We start from the raw sequence: 25,729 nt of genomic DNA on the forward strand, positions 1-25,729 counted from the left end.
TTCCCTATATATTGTCTTGCTTATCACATGACCACTGATTTGATCACTTTACTATAAGGCTTGCATGCTCCTTTGTATATCTTTGGCATTGATTGCTGCTATAAAGACTTTAGGATAATTATTTACCATTATTGGCTTATTTGTTCTTAGATGCTCTCTCATGATTGACTATTCACTGTCATGATGTTCTAAAGGTTTGATTGTAATTGTTGTCAAGTGCATGGAGGCCATCAAATTTGAAAATATGATATGTCCTTAACCTTTAAACAATCATCTTCCTTATTGTCACAAAATTATGACTATCTGATGGAAAATGGCCTCTCATGTGTCAGTCATTCCTTGTGATTGCATGATTGATCTTGTGCTTATGATATGCATATATGACTATTTTTATGAAGGCTTTGTGATGATTGTAGGATGAGGTATACATCCCTGCCCTTGACCTTTGTTTAGTGCTACTCCATGCATTAACTTTTAAGTATTATTCAAAGATACTTGACTGTGATTTGCACTGCTTGTGAAGCACTTTTGATTACTGTCTTTGATAATTCTGCTCATGTTTTATCTCTAGCCTTTCTCCATAGATCACTGTTTTCTACTCTTTGACTTTAACTAGATCTCTAGCCTTTTGTCATTTTTAGTCCCTTCACAATTTCTTTTCTTTGTTGCATTGCTCATACACAATGATCTCTTCCACTACACCTTGTCATTCATTGAATTCCACCATTGAAGATGATTGTAGCTACAATACAAGTGTACTGAGAAGTACTCTTTTTGATTGAAGTGTTGAGGTTCTATCTTAGCACAAGACGGTTATCAGAGCACTACTATTACTCACTACAGGGCTACTTACTCTACGAAGTTGATTGCTCTAGATAACTATCCATGCTAAGACAAAATCTGGACACTTCTTTGAAACACTCATGATCTGAAACATTGGTATGCCATCTCTTTGACACTGACACACTTAAGGTCTACTATAAAACATTTAAATGAGATGGGCTCAACCCTTGTGGGAGCCACATTTTCCACCACTCATGTGAAATTGACAAACAACCATGTTACTTGTCCTGTATCTGCACATGAAGCAAACAAGTTAGATAAAAATGAGCATATCTGATTCATTCTTGATGATTTGATCTGACACTTGTTTTCTGGACCTATATGACATACTAATTGTTATGATGCACATGAGGTATGGATTATATGTTTGTAGGTGCATGTGCAGATAAGGAATGATGACCTTCATTGCTCTAACAACATTGTTTTCCTCAAATGCAGGTACTCAACGGCAACAAGGAGACAACAATTGGATGTAAGTTAAGTGACACAAGGTCACTCAAAGAGGACTCGTCATTTAGGCAATGACGAGTCACCCTTCTTTATGTGCATTTTACATTTATTTTGCATCTACAAATATATAATATTTTCTTCATCTGTGCCATAAGAGTTAGTCTCACGGCTTGTGTGAGACATAGTACATTAATATTAATAAAGATTACTTTTTCTCAGAAAATGTGTATATTTTCTCCTATGCATCTGCATCTACAATGTGATAATAATCTTTTATTCTTTCTTTATACACATGAATATAACACAACATAATAAAAATGTATCTTTCTGTTTATCAAAACATAAAAGCTCTACCTGATTGATCTTGTTAAAACACATGAATGTAACACACCATAATAAAAATGTATCTTTCTGTTTATCAAAACATAAAAGCTCTACCTGATTGATCTTGTTAGCGAAAATAGGTAACAATAACATCAACCACGACTAAACTGGCTCCAAAAAGTCAATAACACAAAATTTGTCAAAAAATACAAATCGTTGATCGTGATCAGCAGAACTAGCTGCGACTTTGATTTTTGGAAAATATTTGAAAAAGTCAATAACACGAGTTTTATAACCACTTTTTGGAGCCAGTTTAGTCATGTCCCTATAACATCTTTATGCAATGATAACAAACCTTTTAAGCTCCTCTTTTTTTATGATGGTTTTTATGTTTTTCTTTGGACAAAATTTTCATGTGTATGCAAGATTTAATTGTTTTAAGAATTTGTGGATTACAAAATAATCAAAGATCCATGGTGTCCTAAGCTTTAAATAGTGAAAAATAAAGATTCACTCATTTTGGGATGAGGATAATATAACATATAGTTATGATTAAAAAATAAAAGCGAAAATTGTTTGAATTTGAATTTTATTTTAATTTAAATTTATTTTTATTTTTGCATTGTATTAAATTATTAAATTCAATCTATTTTTCTACATATAAAATAATATAATTTATGACAATAAAAAATTGCCTTATCTGAATATTTGATGAATAACTATGAACTTAAATAAAAAAAATGTTAAAATAAATCACTTTAAATTTAATCATTGTATTAAACATGACATTAGATTTTATATGAACACAATATTTTAACTCTATTCTTTAGCGAGGCTAATTCTCATGATTGTATTTATGTATATGAGGGAGACTAATACATGAAAGATGGGATTTTTGATATAACTTAGTTAAGATTATAATTAATCTATTTATTCATATTTTTATTGATAGAATATTTTTCAATATCAAGAAGTTTTTAGTTTTTAGTGGTTAATAATTATAAAAAACTTGTTTTGATGTTTATAGTTAATTATCAATTTAAGTTAATGTTTGTATTTGTAGTATAAGTTGATTTTTACAATAAGTTTTATGATTACCACTATATTGTAAGGATTAGAACGAGCAGAGAAAATGATAACAAAAACAGAAAAAGCAAACAACACACGATTTATCGTGGTTTCGCAAATTTGCCTACATCCACACTCAAAGCAGGGAATAACTTCTATTAATCAATCTCACATACATGTGCTGCACACAACCATTATATAATCATATTCAAATATGAAATGAACAGTTGGAAGAACGCGAAGGGTTATATGACCATTGGGCTTCACATTCCCAACATATATTAATTAGTTATCTAATTTTTACTATAGGTTTTATTGTTTTTTTATATTAATACTAATAAATCAAAAAAAGAATTGTAAATATAGACATGTTTTTATTTTTTATTTGATTAAAATTTCATATATTATAAAATTTTAATTTATATAACTTGTAGACTTATCTTGCAATCATGGAACACCGTGAGATCACATTTATGCAAAAATTATCGTTTGAATGGTTTCTAACAATGATTAATTCTCTTGTGGCTTATATTGTGAAGATGAGATTTGTAGTTTTTTATTGCATCAATGTATGAGTTGGGTGCAACTTTGCTAACTCCCTGAGATCTATTGAGATTCTTGACAATTTTTTTATTAGATTCATGTCTATTGATTTAATTATGTTTATGAATGTTAAAAAATTTATATCCTTCATTGTGTTTACATATATATTTTAAAATATAGGTATGATGGTCTAAAACATACTCTCATATAATCACTTTATAGTTAAAAATCAATAATGTTTAATCCAATGCTAACCTTTTATCATGCACAACCATCTATCCTTAGTGCCTTCACATGAGATGATAAACGTATACATGCACATAGGAATACCAACCATCCAACTATTCGACCTACTTGGGAAATCTCAAGATTCACATATCTATAATCTAACCATATAACATGATGTCAACACATAACATATGTCACTGATTATGATGTATCCACATGCATAGTCACTTTTTTAGTGGCTTCTATCATTATGAACAAATAGTTACAACATTCATACTATCAATATAAGTTATTTCTAATATATCCACCACTAATAGCTTCTTGCTTTCAGTCACACACATAAATATTTCACTTCTAGTTACTTGTTTCATACTTAAATACAAATATTTAAGTCAAGTGTAACATGCAGTCAATCAAACATGTCAAAGAATATTTTGAAAAACATGTCAAAGAATATTTTGAAATGGATGTAGTGACGATGGATCAATGAAACTTGACATGTTTCATACTATAAGTTCTCTTGGGTCTAATGACTCTAGAGATGTGTTCCTTTATTACCACAATCCTCGAACAATGAAACTAATTATTACTTTGTTATGCTTACCAATAAGACAAAAATTAACATTTACCTTTGTGGTGACTATGATATCCTTGAAATTGGATGTGATGTTATAGGCTCAATGTAGACCATGTATTCCTAACAGTGAGGTGAAATATGCTAGTGTGGTGTACTATGTAGAATTTATGATGACTAGAATGTTATTGAAAGCTTGCAAACAAATACAAATAAATAAAGTAAAAATAGAATATTATTGAGTGATGCAAGAATGTGCTTACATCTTGGGATGTTATTGCATTAGGATGTTTACAAGGTTTTGGGATTATCTAGATTCATTTGACATCCCACTAAATCATAGGGGGGTTATTAATCAAGTAAATTTGCATTTTAGTGGATTTATTGTTGGATTCTTCTTCCCACATTAGGTTTCTCCAAGTTGAATAATTGTGTCATAGTTCCCTAATGTTGTTATGATGTATTTGGTTGTTTTAGTTCATTTGTAAGTTAGAGCATTTTTCTAGCTTCTTATTAGTTATGCCATGTGTTATGACACGAGAGATGTTCTAGGTTTTTAATAAGGTTGTTTGGCTGGTTTTCTGTAAGTGGATTATAAAATTCCATCATTTCCATTAGTAATTGTGTTGCATGTTGCATATTTGATTTCATGTATTATTTATGATAAGAGTATTTGTTGTTGATGAGTAGTGGTGTGAAATATCCATCTTCAAGAAATAATGAATAATCAAATCCTAGTTATACACATTTTTATTCAATAATTCTCATACACAAACATGTTTTTATCATGCATCACCTCTACGCAAATAATTAGCAAATATATGCACTATTAGTCATACATAATTATGCATCTCATGTTGACTTGCACATATTGCTCGTGTAATCACACCCTATTTTTATATCTAGGTAAATTAGAATGCATTGGGGTATAATCACTCCTTAAGAAAGGGAAAATAATTTGAACGTATCTATGTACATTAATTCATTAGACCATCATCAACTTTCTACACACTTCTTCAATGTATGTGCTAGAACATGGTGATGACCATATTTCCTTAGGAGAAGGCTTATGATCCAAGCATAATATTGTGCATTGGACCATTAACAACATTAATTTCTCTTCATCTTGCACGAAACCACTTGCACACCAACCTTACCCTTGGTTGTCTTGCATATAAATACATATCTAATATACATTGACCTTAGTGATTTTACATACAACCACACAACATTGGGAGTTATTTGCATTCAAACTTAAAAAATCTCATAAAAATAATCAAGCATCTTGATTTCACATGATTTATACATCTTCACTTTGTGTGTTACAACAAATACTCTATATTTTCATGACGAGAAGGTTAACTGTCATAACATTAATCTTCATGACGAGAAGGTTAACATTCCATATTTTCTATTGTGTTCTATGAATGCCACCATTAAGGCCTATAAAGAGAACCCTACGGGTGACACTGCCATGCATCAAGGCTTAATGGTTCTTATTTATGGCCGCCTCAAGGCTAACCAAATAGCTCGCCCATAACCCTCTATTTCAGAGTCTGAGGGGGATGGGTCAGACTCTGTTTTTTCTTTGGATGAGGGTTCTAACAGTGATCCAATGAGCGAATTTGAGGAGAGTACAAATGACTCGAAAGCTCAAGTAGGTAAGAAGAGGAAACATTTGAAAACCAGGCCTTCCTCCTCCAAGGGCAAGAAATCTAAAGGCGAAATTCTCCAGATAAGCTCCTCCTCCTCCTCCGAAGGGCTCTGAATATTCAGAGAAGGAGAAACCCCAGGGTTCTCTGAAAAAGAAAACTAAAGCCCATATTCAGATCAACAAGAAAAAGAGAAAAGATGAGAATGTGAAGGAGTTGGAGGATAATAAGCAGAAAAAGATTTCGGATGTTGACCAGAACTTGGAGGAGGTGACCACTAGAGAAGTTCACAGGGCTGAAGATAAATCTACTGTTGGTGACACCCCAAATAAGGAACATGACAACTCCGGTAAGATAGATCCCCCCTCAAACCCTCCTCCTGAGGGTTTGAAAGGTTTTATGGACACCATGGATTGGTTAATCACCAGTTACAAGAAAGCTGTGGATGACAACAAGAAGCTCAGCCACAGAATCCAGATTCTGAAAACTATCAACACGAGTGAAGGGAAGACTATGGCAGATTATATGGAGGATTTGACAAATACTGTTGCTAAAGCTGAAAATATAAGAGACTCCTTCAACCCCAGATTCGAGCAAATAGAGAAAGACTTGTTGGAGACGAAAGCGAATGCTAATGCTATGGATCAAACCATGTCAGGAACTGTCAGTAAAGTCAACAAAATTGAGGAATGTCTCAAAAGTATCACAGAGAAAAGCTTAAACATTTTGAAGGTCTCTGTTGGCAATACCAAAACTCTCATCAGCAAATTGGATGAGGAGGACATCCTGGAAATTGACCTTGACACTGAAGGTACAAGAGATGTTCAAGGACCCAGAACAAGAACCAGAGGTAAAAAGAAGGAGAAGAAGCCTAATAAGGACCTAGATGATCTCAAAGCTGTTGCGGCCACCTATGACCAGTTGGTGATTAAGGCGGAGGACCTCTTGAAGACTCTTTAACTGTGCAGTGTTTTCCTGGTTTTTGTTGTTTTATTGTTTCTTTCTTTTGCTATCCTTTTCGTTTACTGGCTTTTTTGCCAGTCGTTTTGTAAGCAGTTTTTATGGTCTGGATACTCTATGATGATACTTCTTAATCTCCTATGGTAAAGGTTTTGGGTCCTAAAAACCTGTTTTTCTTATTAATCAGAACAAATACTCTATATTTGTAACTTCGTAATAGACATTGTGTATGCAACACTTGAAAAATAAATATCCATATGTTATCCATATGTATGTGACACTTGTTAGATCACGTTTCATAAGAAGTGGTTCCATATGACACTTGGCACCATGCATCCTATCTACATATAGTGTGATGCAATTATATGTGCACGACACTTGTTAGCATATACATCATTATTATCTCAAACTATAAATATTTGCATTGTACAGATTATACAACCAAAATTCATCAAATAAGAGCTTTTTATGCATTTGATTTGGCAATTTCACACTCAAATTTAGTGAGCCCAATGCTCTAAATCAATTCTCATATTAAAATTCTCTATGCATATGATAATTTTCTCAACATAGTTTAGGAAAACTAGAAGAGATTTTTTGTCCCCTTTTTCATCATAGCAATTCTCATTCTTAGCCTTTTATGTAATTAACACTCTTATGTATTTATCCCTATTGTGATATTGAATAGTATAATGTGTAAAATTTAACCTTGACGAAAGGAAAGATAGGTCCTTTTGAAAGTAAACTTCAATAATTACACTCGAATATAATTAACTAGCTAAATGCTTAATTGCAAATAAAATGGTAAAAATATATATACAAAAAAAAAAACGACCTTTTGATAATAAAAATGAAAAATATAGACAACGAAGAACTTGCGATTGAAATTTGAGAGTCTCGACCAAGGATACCGATGCATCTATGGACGTCTACATGTAGTGCTATCATCTTGTATAAATTTTAGATAGAAAGACACATAAAAATGCGAGTTTTAAACTTCATGACTTATCTAACCTACAAGACCCAAAAACAAAAAAAACACTAGCAAATATTATACAACAAAATATAAAGAAGTAAAGTAAATAGCAACATGCAAATGATTCAAGTAAGAGAAATAAACAATGAACAAAAACATGTGAAGCTCCATGCAGTTGAACACTCTCAAGATACTTGCTTGCAGGAAAAAATAAGAAAAGTGTTTGGGGATTTGCCTAAGTAATCCCTACTTTGGTATTTTCACCTTCATAATAGCTAACATAGATAGATAAAAAGTGAGATTGTGCATTCTTATTATAAGTGCATCTAAAAATAAGAAAAATAATAAAATAAAATGTATCGATAAGGGATGCAATAATATCAAGGTTCTTATAGACATAAAATAAAAAAGAACAATATTACCTACAAGACTTGATAAAGCCAAAGCGGAAAACAAAGCTATGAGAGAATATAGGGAGAGTGCTATAACAAATTTTATAGAGCTATTCACAAGGTTGAGAATGCAAGAGAGACAAAATAGAGAGAATATTGAATGGAAGATAAATTTAAAATAAGAAGAGGGAAATAGAAGGGACTAACGAGTCATCACAAATCATTTCGAGTTGTTTTCATTGACTTGTGAAGGTGACTAGTGGAAAACACTTAAAATTAGCCTTTGAATGACAAATTATTATAGAAAGCTATATATGTGCTACATGCGAATGTCCACGCTAAGGGCTAATGCCCAAACAATTTACACTTAAAAAGATGAGAGATGAGAAACTTATAATGATAACAAAAAAGTGACACAACCTCTATAAAGTTGTGTGTGAGCTTGAGAATATAAGAGAACCAAGAGATAGAGAATATCAAATGAAATATAAATCTAAAAATAAGAAGTGTGATAAGGAAAGGGGCTCACACGTCATTACAAGTCATTTCAAACCATTTTCAAGGTGACTAGTGAGTGGAAATTGCTCAAAATTAGCCAAGTTGAATGAAAAATCATCATAGATATTTGTGTGTATGTGTGTGTGTGCGCATGTGCGTGCATGCACACTACATGCAAACGTCCATGCTAAGTGCTGATGCCTAGATAATTTACACTAAAAAATGATGAGAGATGAGAAAATCATAGTGATAACAAAAAGTGATACAAAAAGGTGACCACTAAAAAGGAAGTATAGAAACCTTGAGATGGAAAATGGATGATGCAGGGTTGAAACAAGCCTACAAAAATACTAAGAGAATGGACACCCAAGTGGATAGAAAATATAAGTAAAATCGTAAAGGTATGCAATTCATGACACTACACATGAAAATAGTGTTTCTACTAATCTCATTTTATATGAATGTATTATGGTTCTTCACATCTTGTTTTGTGAATTTCATTATGTATTTTAATTTCATAATACTATTTAGGCATTTCCAATCACTTATATAAGTTATGAATTATCTTTTGATTATCATCTCACACTCAAATCATATCATCAATAATATCAACCAAGCTTGCAATAGACATATGTTGATGTGCTTTGAATAATGCTTTGATAAATGCTACTAAAATGCTCTCATAAATATTTTATTCATAAAATCCTAGCTTGCTCCTTGATATTTCTTAATTGATTTTAAATGAGTGAGTGAATGCTCCTAAATATGACAAACAAGCATATGCATAAAAAATAATATGTATTCATAAACTCATAACAATAATGAAAAAGTTACTAAGAAGAGAATTCAAATTTTAAATTTTAACAGTAAAATATTTAAACCAATGCCGTTGAATCAAGTCTACCCTCACAAATCTAATTTAAAACAACAAATAATAAATCCAAGAATTAAAAATACAAATATAAAATTAATGATAAAAATAAAAATACCATGAACCAATTGAATATTATATTGCAACACTAAAATGAACCTTAAAACATAAAGAAAAGCGCATGGGTATTCAAATATAAAGGATCTAATCTACCCAATTTGCAATACGAAAATATAATTTCCACGACAAGAGCCACCAGATCTCACAAGGACTTAATTGGTTTTTTGCTCGTGTACAAAATTTGATCTTAGGCTTTATTATTCGACCTCTCCTGTATGTACCACATGGTAACCTTCTTTACATTCTTTTAAATTTCTCCATTACCGCTGCTCCTCAGTTGGATCGAAAGAAACATTAATGGCTCCTCCTGTTCAATCTCAACGTCTCCCACCTCCCTCTCAGCCATCTGGGTATGTTAATTTCAGATTTCTTAGGATTTTTTTTCCTTGGTGTTTTCTCAGTCAAATCTTAAACACTCACTTCGTAAAAAAGGTACAAAAAATCGATTCAATTCTGCATTATTTGATTTCATGATCGTTTTTCCAATCGAATCCTAAATTTGCATATTCGAATTTTTATTTTAATTTTTGGCAGAAAGGGTGAAGTGGGAGAATTGAAAACCCAACTGAGGCAATTAGCTGGGAGCAGAGCACCGGGAGCCGAGGACTTGAAACGGGAACTATACAAGAAGGTCATATCCTACATGACCATAGGGATCGATGTCTCTTCCCTCTTCAGTGAAATGGTCATGTGCTCTGCAACATCAGACATTGTGTTGAAGAAGATGTGTTATCTCTACGTGGGCAATTATGCAAAGGTTCATCCAGATTTGGCTCTTCTGACCATCAATTTTCTCCAAAAGGATTGCCAGGATGAAGATCCCATGATCAGAGGGCTTGCTCTCAGGAGCCTTTGTTCCCTCAGAGTGAAAAACCTGGTAGAATATCTTGTGGGTCCTTTGAGAACAGGGCTTCAGGACAGCAATAGCTATGTTAGGACAGTGGCAGCCATCGGGGCATTAAAGCTCTATCACATCTCTCCATCCACGTGCATTGATTCTGATTTCCCTGTGGCCCTGAAGGCACTTATGATGCATGATCCTGATGCCAAGGTAAACTACTTGGTTATTTTTTGGTTTATAATTAAAGTGTGATCAGTTTAGAAGAGGTAAGCCTGAGCTGGTCGATGTTCTTGTTTCTGTTGGTGTTTCAAAAGCATTGGCTATTATGTGGATCAAATGCATTTTGTTTTGTTATTCGTGTTTTTTGCATTTCTTAAAGGTTTGAATTACGAGCTGGGGTACTTTTGGCGTGTTTGGGAATTTGGGGGATTGGTTTGGTAACAGGTTTTAGCTTTTAGCTCAATGACTACAAAGTTAAAACTGACATCAATCTAGGGCGAGTGTTTGAAGATGTTGATCCTATACCTGTTGGCTGTTACCACATCAATTCCACAATGGCCCAAAAACAACAACTGTAAAGAGTCAACAAAAATCAGAACGCAAATTTCTAGAGAAATATTAAATACCAACTCCACTAAGGTGCTAGTAAGAAGAATATATCATTAATGTCAACAAATGATCAGTGTAGGTTAGATTGAAAAGTACAGAAGCAGTGAAAAGAGCTAATAAAGAGTTCTAAAGTGACTCTATCAACCAAAAAATCTAAAAGCATTTCTAGATTCAAATCTTGGAAGCAATTCAAATAAGATTCTGAGATATGTAGCTGTGAAGGGTGAAGATTGAATCCAGGATTTTGAATTTTTGTAGCTATTTTTTGGTACTTAGATATCTCAATCAAGATCATAATCCCATGGACTGGTGTTATTGGACAGTAATATCGAGGAACTTGTGGAGGTAGTGATCGCATGGGCTCAGAGGGTGGACTGAGATAGTTGGATTCTTTCAGTACTGGGGCTTAGTTACTGATGAAATTGCTCTACCGGGGGAATGCTTTTGACTCTTTCTAAAACATCCAGTTTTGTTTTACATCACTGAATGAACTCCTCCTGTTCAATTTTTTGGGACATGTTTTGGTTTCTCTTAAATAAGCTTATCATAACTGATGTCGGTGATAAATCATCCAGATGGTGTGGTTTGTGAACATAGTAATAGCAACAAAATAGAAGTAGAGAACCAATATTTTTGCTTTAAACTGGGTCTGGGACAAAGTGCTAGAATCGAGTAAATAGAATAAAATGATAAAATTACATTCAATATTTGTGTCTTCATGTATAAGTGTGGTCCACTGAATCTGGAAATGATGATGTGGACCTATCTGACTGGAGGAACAGTGACTGGGATGCCACCTTGTCTTGTGTTTGTGCTTGGTCAAGGAACTTTGTATTTCTTGATATTCAATGTGATGATGAAGAGAAGAGGACTTTGATTAACTTTTCTGAAACTATCTGCTTCTTCGATCATGTTCAACGTACCCTTGTGATGTCTTTGGTTAATCCTCCTTCGTCCTTGATATACTTGATGAATGATGTACCCTTTCTTGACCCTCTTGTGTTTGATGAAGCTTCTTCACGATCAAGTCATCCTTCTTCTCTAGTAGCTTATCTCGCCTTGAAGTGTTTGTAAAACCCTTCTTCTGATATCTTGTGATCTCCTTGAGGATAGTTCTAACACTTGAAGTCCTTTGATTTTAGCAACACCTTGGGTACTTTCTCATGCATCTAAGGCGTCCTTGATGTGGATGAAGCTTGAAGAAGTCCTTCTTGTCCTCGCGTGATCTTCCTCCAACTTGGTCTTGTTGATCTGCAAAACAAACAAAAGATGATTAAGTATACATAATCTATTCATTCTAACATAGCATTTCTCACTTCAAACCATCAACCAGAAGGCATTATAATCAATTTCGCTCTGGACCCTTTGGAAGGTACAAGACCTATAATGAAATTTTCGCTCAATTCTTCCTTTATAGAATTTCATCTCTCACCCTTACCTTATCAAGATCAAGTCATTTGGAAAGGTCAGGAGCGAAATAGCTATTTTGCCCAATTTTTCCTTTATAGAATTTCATCTTTCACCCTTACCTTATCAAGATCAAGTCATTTGCCTTAAAAAATGCTTAGGAATGGATTGGTTCAAAGGTTTGAGCAAGGTACAAGGTTTCTTGAAGAAATTCGCTTTGGACCCTTTGGAAGGGTCAAGAGCGAAATTTGGCATTTTGCTCAAATTCCTCATCCAATATTGTTGCAACTCATTCACAAGGCCTTAGCATTCTCACTCAAACCATGGGAAGAAGGTTCATGATCCAAACTGGGGTGCAAGAGAAGAGTAAGGAAATTCGCTCCTGTCCCTTTGTAAGGGTTAGGAGCGAATTTTGCATTTGTTCTCAAATTCTTCATCACTTCTCCCATTTGCTAGCTCAAACAGGATGTTTATACTTCTTCAAAGGCATGGATAAGTTAATTTCTCCTCAATCAAAACTTTGGAGTAAGCTTTTTGATCTAAGTTAGGAGATCTAAGGAAATTCGCTCCTGTCCCTTTGGAAGGGTCGAGCGAATTTGGCAATCTTGGTCAAATTCCTAACTCTTTCAAGGGCTAAGGGCATTCATCTAGGTCTCAATTGACTTTAAGTCATTAATCCTCCCTCAATCACACTATAGGAACAAAGAGTTCGACCCAAACAAGGAGCAAATAGGTGTTTTAAGAAAATTCGCTCTGGACCCTTTGGAAGGGTCAGGAGCGAAATTCCTCCTTCAGGCTCAATTCACACCTCGTTTCTCTTAGCTTTATCCTAGACTTGGCTTTTGAATCCATTTCTTGCCATGCATGACAACTATTCAATGTCTCTAATGAGGAATTAGGTCCTTTGGAGGATTTCGCTCTGGACCCTTTGGAAGGGTCATGAGCGAATTTCTCAAATTTGTATAAATTCTTTGCCTTTGTGACCACAACTCACTCAAATGCATGCCTAAGGATGCCTCTAAGTTCAATCAACCTCAATCAACGCTAGGCTTGATGTAAATTGGGGGCAAAAGGAGGTTTCAAGAAAATTCGCTCTGGACCCTTTGGAAGGGTCAGGAGCGAAATAGCTATTTGCACTCAAACTCTCATCATTTCCTTCAACTTTGCTCTTAGACTTAGCTTTTGGGTCCTTCCTCCATCTCAATCAAGTCCATTTGCCTTCAAAGTGATGTCCACTAAATGCTTTTGGTGTGAAATTAAGCCTTTCTAAGGATTTCGCTCTGGACTCCTTGGAAGGGTCAGGAGCTTAGGTGAAATTCGCTTTGGACCCTTTGGAAGGGTCAGAAGCGAAATTTGCTTCTTGGCTCAAATTTCCCTCATTTTCCTCATCTCACTTGGTTGGAACTCACTTCAAAGGCATGCACACATCATTTCCTCTCTCATTCATGCCATGGGAACAAGGTTTTGTCCAAAATAGGAGGGCAAAGAGAGCTAAGGAAGAATTCGCTCCTGTACCCTAGAGAGGATCAGGAGCGAATTCGACACTATCACTCAAATTCCTCATTCAACTCTCAAGTTTTCAAGTCTAGGCTTGGTCGATAGGCATTTTCTAAGGATAAATAGGTCAGTTTCATATCAATCAATGCCTAGAAGTAAAATAACTTCATCATTCATCAACTGGACCAATCTCAAACCCTCAAAGGGAAGAATCCTTGAGAACACATGCTCACATACCTCCATTCACTTCCTTAACTCAATGACATAGGTCTCAAAAGGCAAGACTCCTAACATGATACAATGACTTCCTCAAACTCAATCAAGACTTAACCCTAGAAGCAAGTCCCATGCCCAACCAAGAGGAAGCTTTCAACAAAAACCCTGACCTGGACCACCTACTGACCCACTTGAGCCTAAGCAGACCATCCTATCCTAGTGAACTCTCTAGAAACTCTCCAATGCAAAGATTAATAGCACAAACTTAAAAGATTAAGCCAATAAAACTAACCCTAGAAAGCAAAAAGTAGGGGTCCCCATTTGCAATGGGCGATGTGTGAATACGTCGCAACACCACCTCAGTTTACACCTTGTAGATTATCCCAAGTGTTTGTGGTTAAGCAATATCTCTTGATACTCAATATTTCCAATTGCTTCATGATGGATGTGATGATAGTGGGAGACATTCCCGAATTGCATCATCTTATTTGATTTGATCTCTTTCACCTATCTTTTGTCGTACTTGGGAATTCACCTTCGTGTAGTATTTTACCTCGAACCTTGCATTAGACTTGAATTCCTTCACTTGATGTAGAGATATCTCCACGATGTATTGGCTTAGGATCTTGGATTTTTGGAGGAAATTCAAGATATTCGCAAAATTTCTTCATCTCATGGATATGCCTTGAAACTAACTTGAATCTTGATGTGGAGATGTTCTTCGTCATGCCTCCTTGTGTAGAGTAATCCATGTGTAGCCTTCTTTCCATTTTGTAGTGCTTTGCATTCACCTTCACTTTACACTTTCTTCATCGTAACCTCTCATCCGTTGCAATCACCTTGAATGTATGGATCTTGTCCCCAACATTCCCTCTTCTTGTATGACTTGATATCTTGGATTTGTTGTGAAGTTTCGCCTTGCTATCTCATTGAAGTACTTCATTGTATGACTTGCTTTGCCTCACGTGGTGGAGTCCTTAATCTTGAAAGTCCTTGTCAACCTCTTCTATCCACTCCTTACATCAATCACCTTTGCTCAATAATAGCATTAATAATTTCATCAAACCTTGTTCAAGAACCCTCTTTTTAAATCTGGAAATGAGACTTTTCAGGTCAATTCACCCTTAATATTGATTGTCAAACTTGCAGCGATTGTTGATGATCAAATTCAGATTCAATATTGGCAAGGTTTGATTGAAATTTGCTCCTTGAACTCAATCTAAGGGTTGATAGATTTGTTATGATGTTGATTGGATTCACCTTGAGTACTTAATGAAATTTTCTCCCCTTACTGCTGAAGGAAGTCACCTTCAATGGTGATCTTGTTTAGCTTGCCTTAATGATTGAAATATTTTATTTGAATGTTTGAGGCTATGTTGTTATGCAATTCAAATTTTAGTTATGCACTTGATTGCTTGTGATTTGAATTGATTTGGATTTGGTGAGCAAATGAAATGCTCACCCCTCTATATAGGCGCTCAAACATGAGTCACATTCCGTGGCCTTTCAATTCCCAAAGCATGCCAACCTTTTATATAAATTTAATTTTGAAACACTTTTGTCTTTATGGAGGGTCAACTTAGGTCTTGAATCAACACATCCCACTTTATTAAGCATGCGCCTCACTTGCCTCATGAAAGTCGTGGATTTGATCATGTTATGGACAAATTTTTCATCTCACCTCAAAGTTGCGGATTTCTCCAAGTTGTGGATTTGAGCAAGTTGTGGATTTCATGAGGGCGTGGATTTCTTGCACTCAAGGAAAAATTTGCTTTTTTGCATCACTTTTTTGTGGATTTTACCTCATGGAAAAATGCTCATCATGTTTTTTTGTGGATTTTGAAGCTGTAAGGAAAAATTTGATCTTTGATCACCTTGTGATGGATTTTCTTCCCTCATTGATTCAAACTTGCTATCAACTCCACAATTTCATGGATTTTAGGAGTATAAGTGGGTTTGCTCTTCACCTTCTTGGCATGGATAATTCCTTGATAAATTGTGGATTTTCCAAAGGCATGGACAAATTTTTCATTCCATTGACAAATCTCTCCTTCCACCTTCAAGGTCGTGGATTTCACATTGTCAAGGACAAGTTGCACTCTTCACTTTCATATTGTGGATTCAGCCAAGGCAAAAGTTCATCTTTCATTCCCTAAGTCGTGGATTCTTCAACCTCATGGAGAATGTTGATCTTCACCTCAAGTCATGGATAAAGTTGATCATTTCAGTTCTTCCTTGTCTTGATCATTAAAAGCACATTCTTTGGAAATTTTGAAGATTCAAGTATAAATCTGATTAGTGCAACTTTCACTCAACATCACTCTCAAGACCTCCGAGTTGTGGATTTTGCTTGGGTGTGGATAATAGGAGGTCATGGATTTTGTGGACTCATGGATAAATTTGATCTCACCTCCTCAATTCATCAATTTCGCTAAGTGAAGGATACAATTGTTGCAAGGCTGACTTGATGTTAACTCTCTCCTTGTCATAGCCATTCTAAGTATTAAGTCATCAAAATCATGCATTTCACCCAACCTTTTGAAGAATTGATCACCTCCTCTTAGGCATCTAGGCACTGAATTCGTGGATTTGTGAAGGTCATGGATAAATTGATGATTCCACCTCTCGCCTATCTTGAGCATTGAACCTTTCAAGTCGTTGATTTGAGCAAGCTATGGACAAATTTCTTCACCTCACCTCAAGGTCATGCATTTCACCCAGTCATGGATTTGATGAGATTGTGGATGGTAGCAAGTCGTGGATTTCTCCACTTCATGGATTTCAATTGCATCCACACTTTGTCTCATCATGATGTTGATTTTGCCTTTGGTGAGGGTTTTACCCTTGAATTTCCTTTCGTAAATCTAAGGAAAACAATTGGTACTCCACTTATATTTCTTTGCATCCATCTCTCATCCTCACTTATAATCTCTTTGACATCAATTTTTCATCCACTTAGTCTGGATCGGTTCTTGCCTCCTCATCTTGTCCTTAAGGTACTCTAGTTGCTTGATTACTTATTTATCATGGAACTCATGCATTGACATGACCTAAAGATTGCATTGTGAAGCTTCGCTCGATGAATACTTTGACTCCTATCTAACACCTAAGCACTAGAGCTGAGAAAAATCCAAACTAGCCCAGTGGGACACCTGATTGATGCTAGACTACCTGAGACTCCTAAGACCTGTTCCACCTTGGACTTGCAAAACCAAACCTTCTCGTAAGCAAAGGCTAAAGACTTGAACTATTGCCAAGCTGAGACAACCCAACCAAGACACCTAATATAAGCAAAAAGTGGGGGTCCCCATTTGCAATGGGGCGATGTGTGAAAACACCACAACACTACCTTCTTACACAAATTCTGAATTTGAAGATAGCCTTGACCATCTACATCACAAGGAAAAGCCAAAAGGATGAAATGATTTAATTTTACATGGTGCAGAACTGGATGAAATTTTTCAGAAAGTATTGATTAATTTATCTCCTGAATTTCAGAGCCCCACATTTTAGGACAAGGATGAAGATACTAGTCAATATGGTGATAATCCACCAAATTTTGGTCAGTGATTTTTCAGATATTTTCTCTCGTTCCCTTGGACTATTTTCATGATTATGCTGTTTAAGATTATGAATCAATTTTTTGTCGCTATTGTCCTTCTGGCTTATCAGCTAGTATAGTAGATATGCTTTCAGTCTTATTATTATAGTATATATTTATGGTTGTCATTAACAGTTTAAGTATGTCCTTGTATATGATGGAATAATAGATGAAGTTTAGTGCTTTGTTTTTCTGGATTTGATTGCAAATATATCTATGTTTATATTCAGCTTTGCTGTGCCTTCTTTCTCATTTTAAATGTTTTTACTTTTTGATGAATAATTTTTTTGTGTCAAATGTGAAAGGTAGCAATTATTACAAGATCTTTACTTAGCGATCACGCTTGCTAATGGCAAAGAGAGCAAAGAGACCAGAAACAGGATGCACAGGACCATAGAAAAAGGGGATCAGAAACCTTTATCCCCGTATCCATCCCATTCTTCATTAAAATAAACACACCACCTGAAGAGTTTCAGTGTTGACCGTTAGTGAGGGACAAAAAGCTAAAGAAGAAGGCTGAAAAGGTGCAGCCCAGCACAATTACCAGTGTGGTGGTGAGCAGCCTGTCCATGGGTAAGAGAAGAGGTGCCAGGGATTTCAAAACAGCAGGCCTGCACCAATGAGAGCTGAGGAAGGGAGGTGCAGACAAATAGAAAACAATGAGAGTACTGACAAGTTAAAAACCATAAAGTGAGTGCAGACAAGTAAAAACTCAAACACACATTTCATATGAAAGAGTGACCAGTGACAGCAGAGTGCCCATGGAAGGATATCCAAATCAGCAAGAAGTAAAAATAATGCTGATTGCAAGCTGGTGTTGGAACATTGGAAAGGAAAAAGGCACTCAAGGGAGTGCAAATCTAATAGAGAAGCAGTCACAAGGTAAACAGGCCAAGAAAGAAGGTGCTGGGTGAGTATCAGCTCTGCACAATAATGGGAAAAGCTCAAAGCAGGAAGACAAGAAGGAAAAAGACAAAAGGCTAGCCTGGGAAAAAGAAATTGTAGATAAAGATGGAAAAAGCTGAAAATCACTGAGGTGTGACTGCAAGATCGTCATCCAAAATACTAAGAAGTTTCACAGACTCCTCCTTATTCAAAATCTGGTTGATTTTCCACAAGTTGGAAGAAAGGGGCTTTCAGGCTTAGGCTGGCTGACCAATCTGCCATCTTATCATGAATTCTTCTAATAATATGGTGTACCTGTATCTTTTCAAATAAAATAGCCATTCTTTTTGCCTCTGTTAGGAGATTTTGGAGCCGTCAATTTGATGATTGAACTGTTTTCATTGCTTTATTAATAATCAATTGCTCCTCATCTAGCCATAGTTTTTCACTTGTGCAATTGAGAGCTAGCTTCAAATGCAAGAGTAGATCTTCAGCTCTTTTTACCTATAATAAGTTTACCTAAAGTTAATATTCTGCCTTTTATCATCCTCACATCGTCTATGGATGCCCTTCAAAATTCTTCTTAATTCAACTGTGATTTAGGGGAGTCCAAACCTCCTCCATTCACTTCTTGATCTTAGGTTTCTTTCTGTCAAAGAGGATGGTAGCCATAGAACCTTTATCTCTTGGGGATTGCATTCCTTTTTCTTGTCTTGATCATTCATCATGATAAAATGGATTCCACTCCTCTCAATTTTATCAGCCAGTTGGTCTTGGCTGTTGTGCCGTTTTATTGAAGATCTTGTTGTTTCTTTGGAGCCAAAGCTTCCAGTGATCATACTTGGGCAATGTTTCAATAATCTCTAAGAATCTCAAGGTTAAAAGGACAATACCAAGATTTGTATGATCTTTCAGACTTTGACTAAAGGTTCACTAAAGCTTAAACTTGGAAACTAAGTGGATCCACATCTCATTAGCTATTGTGCAGTGAGTAGAAGGTGGTTGACTTCTTCCTACTGTGTAAAGCAAAATGTGCAATTTCTAAGACTTTCGAAGCCTTTCATTTTAATATGCTCCTAGGTGAGAAGATTGTGATGGCAGGCCATCCCCAAACAAACTTTGGCTATGTGCCAGGCTTTGAAATGCCGTATTCTCTACCATTTAAAATGAGGCATAGTATTATCCATGACAATGGTGTGAGCTTATCATAATAAACTTTCACTGAGTAGATACCTTCTCCTCTATTCTATCCCATACAGTCCTCCTCAAATGGGCATGTAGCTCTTAAGGAGGATATTTGGGTTTCAATGACCCTTCATTGGACCATGGTAATTGGGTAATGGTTTTCTGTTCTCCAGTCCCAAAGCTAAACTCCCCCTCAATCCAGTAGTCTCTTACCTTGCTTCCTTAGATTTTGACCATTTGGATTTGAGTATTATTCAACTTTTGAAGCTCCCAGAGGCATTTGTCTAGGAGCTAGATGTCCCTCCAAAAGTCCATCCTCCTACCATTCTAATTATTCTAGAGAACATGATTGGAGATAAGATCTTTTCCTACCTTCACGTGTTCTATGTTGCAGATCCTTTTGGTAGATCTATAGAGGATGGAAAAACCTGATTGGATTGTCTTCATTTTTAAAATGTTTTTCTGTTATAATATTGATCTTGGTTTGGGAGAAGTCTATCAGAAATATCTAAACCAGTTTAAACACCGTGACTAAGTTAAATTTGTTTATTTTTTTTTAAGGTCAAAACCACCCTCTTGAATACTCTTGCACACTTTGGTCCAAGAAAGCAAATGGGAATTTAAATTGCTCCCTAAGACCTTGCTAGAAGAAAGTTCTCATAATGGTCTTGATCTCAGTGATGATACTTTTAGGGGCAATCAAGATAGAGAACCAAAAAATTAGAGCAGCTTGAAGCACTGCCTTGAGGAGGTGAGCCTACCTACTAAAGATAGCCATTTTCCTTTTGATCCTTACAGCTTTTGTTTGAAAGATTGTAGAAATGAACTCTTCAGGTTTTTCTTATTGCTTCTTGAGAAAAGAGAGAAGTCCAAATAGGATATTTGGAGCTTTGCTTTCTCAAAGGACATTTTTTTGCTGCAATGTCCCCTTTCTAGGCAATAGGAGATGAGCAGGGGTTGACCTATCATTCAAGTTCCCGTAGGTCAACAGTATTGTTAGGTGACTCATTCTGAGGGTCATGGAGCTTTGCAGGGGCTCTGTGAGCTGTTGTGGACCTTTAGACGACAATTCCTACTTTTTAGGGAGGTCTATTTTTTAGGGAGAACTGGCAGTTGATTGGATGACCCCCTGGAGGATCAGGGAGTAGAGCAAGATCCTTTTGAGCAATTACAAGTGTTTGGAGATAGACTCCTATTTTTTAGGGCAAGCCCCTACTTTTTAGGAGGAACTGTCAGTTGCCTTGTAGGATTCAGGTCACATCAGTGATCACAATGCTTCTGACGGAATTCAGATCTGAGTCCCACATTGCATTTTATGAATAAATTAAGAAATATGAAACTAAGTTGGATTAAATAAATAATAATAAAGTGAAATAATATAATGACTTTATATTAATAAAGTGGCCCCTTGGCACATTTTCCTAGAAGTTATAACTTAATAATATGGCCACTTTTAATGAGGAATTAGACCCTCAATGGGTCAAACCATTTAAAGGAAGTTATTTTTTAATAAAAAGAAACATTTTAACATGTTTTATGATGCCAAAAGTACAACCCTAACCCCAAATTCGAATTAGGGTTTGAGGCATGTTAAAAAGACATTGTGGAGGTTCATTTTGGCATTATTGTTATTCATTTTTTTGGAGATTACTTCTCATCAGCAGGTCTGCAACGTGGTTGACAGAGATCTAAGAGAAGATTGGAGACGAAAACCTCCGTCTTTGGTGACATGATGTAACCCTTTTCACTAATTCAGCATTTGGACACACAAAGAACTTCATTTCAGGCCATTAGGGGCCAAAAATCAGAAGTTGGCAGGGTTAGACAACAATTACAGGGCTTTTACATCAGGTCTGAGCATATTGGGATGATCTTACTAGCAATTCAGACATTATTCCAGCAGATCGTACCATTCCTAGCTGAGCCATACATCGAATTCTTGCCTGGAGTTTGTAGAAAATAATTACAAGGGTTTTAACTCAGCTAATTGCACTAAAATTCATTGTTGGCAATTAGGATCAGCAAATAAGAAGTTATTTTGGAGAAATAAGGTCATATGTGATCAGCATATTCAATAATATAGGGAAATTCTTCATTCTTGGAAGGGTTTACCTGACAAGAAATCAGAATTCCATCTGGGTCTGCTTAGTTCTTCTCCAATTGTTTTTAGTAATTCATTCTAGAGTCAATAAAGTCATTTGGATTTGATTCCACACTCAACAAGCTATTACATCAGCATATATTGAATATCAGTCAAATAAGGAGGCTCAACCAGGCAAGCTTAGGACTCCTGTTATGCAAATTTGCACCTTGAGCAAAATAAATTGTCATTCTTTGTCGAATTGTATTGCTGTAATAAAAATCAGAGTTCTGATTTCCAGTTTTCAGAATTATTTTATTTTTCTATTTGTGATTGTTTTATGGTGCATCATTCAAAAACCCTCAAAAACACCTAAAAAGCATAAAACCACTAAAAACCACATCAAAAAACCAAAATTCCAATTGCTGGTCAAAGAAATCAAGTTCAGAAAAACATATAAGATTGTGCGAAATTCCAAGCAACATCTTTCATTTGCATAGAATTGTAGCTTCTAATTTTTTAGTATTCAAGGAAAAAAACTTTAAGACTTGAAAAATGAGAAGAGGAATAATAATTTTTGACCCAATCTCTCCATATGTTTCCAAAACCAATTTTCTCTGGTACCTTGCCCAGGAAGCTCTAGTTCAGTATTTCATAGGCCTTAGCAATATCAAGCTTGATCAAGATTTCTTTCCTCTTGTTTGAAGAGAGTGAATAATCTCATGAACTGCAACAATACCATTTGTGATCTGCCTCCTCTTTCAAAACCCCCTTGCTCTTTACGAGTAATAGAAGGTAGAAGTTGTTTGAGCCAATTAACAATCATCTTGGAGATAGTTTTGTACAGTATCACTGCCCCTTGACCATGTCGGGGATGTTGCTCCTAGACCTCTACTGCACTCATTTGAATTGCCAAGTACACTACAAGTCCAAGTTTGCATATAAGTATTCGTCTACAATATTGCTATTAGCCTTCCCGAATATTTCTTGATATTTCCTTTTGGTCTAGAAGATGACCTTTTCTTTTGGGGGTGATGATGTAGTTAGCGTACAATGTCTATTGTTATGTTCAATAGTATTGCTTATCCGACTATGTATTTATTGTTTGTATTAATTGTCAGTGTTGGCTAGTTATAAGCATCAGGTAGTTATAAGCGTTAGTTGGTTGATGGTTGTGTTCCTCTTAGCAATCATTAGGTCTTTTAAATTTTTTGTTTATCATCAAGGAAAGTAGTATGATCTGGTCGAACAAACTTTGATCCTTGGATGACCATCTATGGTCTTCTCTTGTAATAATTTCATGTGCGAATAAAGACCTATTTTACTCATATATTTGGTATGCATTGTCATCTTTATTATTAATTCATGTATTTAATCTATCAAATATAGCAATAAACAATTTTGAGCTTGATTAACAACCATATTGATGTTGGCTAGGAAGAGATTTTGCTTCTTTTCTTTGGGAACATCATTCTTAGTGAACATGGATCTCCAAAAGGAAACAGGAGGATTTGATTTCCAAAGGATCTTCCAAAACTCCAATCTAGTAAATCTTTTGGTTATGATATTTCATATTTCTTAATCTCCTCATTTTGCAAGACAAATGAAAGGATTTGGTGTTGCAATCCCCTTCCTTTAGCCATTTGTTTCTAGATTTGTCTCCAAAATAATTTTCTCTTTTGACAAATTTGTTAGAATAATATTTATTTACTATGTTAATGGTCAATAATGTATTTAGTTAGGTGATATCTTAATTACCTTTTGCAGTGTGTAGGTAGTTAGTTGGGTTAGTTGGCATATTAAATATCTACAGTATTTTATATGCCTATATATTGTAATTTGTTCTCAGTTAATATGACTAAGATGTTTTACTAGTGAATCGGATTTTCACATGGTATCAGAGCTAGGGCACGAAACTTGTTTTTTTAAGAAAATTTGCATATTTTTTTTTCACCTAGGGTTTCTGCAATTTCGCCTAGGGTTTTGACCCTTTATTGTAAGGCGAATTTTTTTTCCGATCGTAGATTCTTGGTGGGTTTTTCGAATCCTCAACTGGGTCACCATCAGATTTTTCTGGGTCAGCATATTTTTTTCGATTTCAGATTCTTGGTGGGTTTTTTGAGATCTGAACCGGGTTGTCGACGGTTTTTTTGGGTCTTTAGAAAATTTTACCTCGAAAACTGTGCTAGGGTTTTGTAATTATCTCCTTTGTTTCCGGTCAGAAAAAATTTTGATTATAGATTCCTTGTGGGTTTTTTGAGTGCTCTTTTGGGTCTTCGTCGATTTTTTTTGGGGCCTTCTGATTTTTTTGCCTCAAAAAACGTGCCAGGGTTTCAGTTTATGCCTTCGAATCCAACTTGTAGAATTTTTAAAAACCCTCATTTTTCATTTGCTGGTTTTTCGTGCCTTCATCAGTTCGACCTCAGGGTACGTGATGGCGTCTCTGACGAATATAATACTCAAAAGCAGCCAGAAATTCAACGACCGCAACTACAACACCTGGAAGCAGCGCATTTTAACAATTTTTGAGTACCGATGTCTTGATGCAGTTGTTCTAGGCATGTCTGAATGTCCAACCACTGCCGGAAAAGATCGGGACAAATGGGATGAGCGCAACCGGGAAGCAGTCATGCTCATCAAACTCTCCGTCACCGATGAGCAACTACCTCAGGTACCGTCCGACAAAACTGCGAAGGAGTTATGTGATCATTTGAAGAGTCTCCATGAAACCTCTGACAAGAGCAGAGCATTCTTTTTGAAGAACATGCTCTTTTCGATTATGATGGACAAAAGGACACCTTTGCAGGATCACTTGACCAAGATCAAGGACATCCGTGACCAACTTGATGCGATTGGTCATACAATGGAGGAAGAGGACATGGTTGTCATTACACTGAAGAGTTTGCCCAAATCTTATGAGCATTTCATTGAAACGCTCAATATCACTTTCGTTGACGTCGATTTAAAGTTTTCTGATCTTTGTAACAAGCTTTTACAGCAAGATCGGTGGCGCCAGTAGTTTGGAAGCAGTACCAGTTCTCCCTCGACCGAGCAAGCGTTCTCTGCCAAATCTTCTACTAAGAACAAAGGGAAGGCTCAATCTTCTCAACCGAAAGGCTCTGGTTCTTGTCAGGACAACAAGAAGAAGAAGAACGTTCAATGCAATTATTGTCACAAGTTTGGTCACATGAAGGCCGAGTGTCGAATTCGTTTGGCTTCTGAATAGAAGAAGTAGGGAGGGTCTCAACAGAAGGCAAATGTCGCAGAACACTCAAGAGCAGAAAGAATCTGCATTCTATGCTTTTATGGCTAAGCAGACAGCAGATCCCATACACTCTTCTGCTTGGTACATCGATTTAGGAACATCGCGGCATTTTACTCATCGTCGGGATTGGTTCACGAAATTTGAACCCTTCTCAGATTCAATAATATTCGGAGTAGGAGAAGAGTACACAGTTGCTAGTAAGGGCACTGTCCAGATTCACTCAGGAGGTAGAAATTTAATTTTTCTTGATGTCCACTATGTTCCAGGCATGGAACACAATCTCCTCTCCGTCAGTCAGATCACGAGGCATTCTCCTCAATTAGATGTTATCTTCAGTTCGTCCATCTACAACATTGTTGATAGGGAGACTCGCACTACAATCGCTATGGGACTTGAGGAACATGGTTTGTATAGACTTGCTGATTTCGACGATTCTCATGATCACGCTTTGGTTGCTAGGAGTACATCCATTAGAACACTTTGGCATCAACGTTATGGGCATTTAAATGTGCACTATCTCTCAGTTATATCGGGAGGGTTTGGTGATTGGTCTACCTGAGATCCAACCCCAAAATCATGGAGTTTGTGGAGCCTGTCAAGCTGGGAAGCAACATCGGACACCATTTTCGGATGGTGATTCTTGG

General features: G+C 35.9%; 1 protein-coding gene across 1 annotated transcript in view; it reads left to right on the top strand.

Moving 5' to 3' along the window:
• The first annotated feature begins 9,602 nt into the window (after positions 1-9,602).
• LOC131030118 (beta-adaptin-like protein A) overlaps positions 9,603-25,729 on the top strand; it is a 163,548-nt gene continuing 147,421 nt past the window's right edge. Inside the window, exons 1-2 of the mRNA XM_057960804.2 lie at positions 9,603-9,849; positions 10,034-10,550. Of these exons, the coding sequence (XP_057816787.1) occupies positions 9,797-9,849; positions 10,034-10,550 (570 nt within the window). The 5' untranslated portion in view covers positions 9,603-9,796. The remainder of the gene's footprint in view (positions 9,850-10,033; positions 10,551-25,729) is intronic.

This window comes from Cryptomeria japonica, chromosome 6, assembly GCF_030272615.1.
Source record: "Cryptomeria japonica chromosome 6, Sugi_1.0, whole genome shotgun sequence".
Taxonomy (NCBI): Eukaryota; Viridiplantae; Streptophyta; class Pinopsida; order Cupressales; family Cupressaceae; genus Cryptomeria; species Cryptomeria japonica.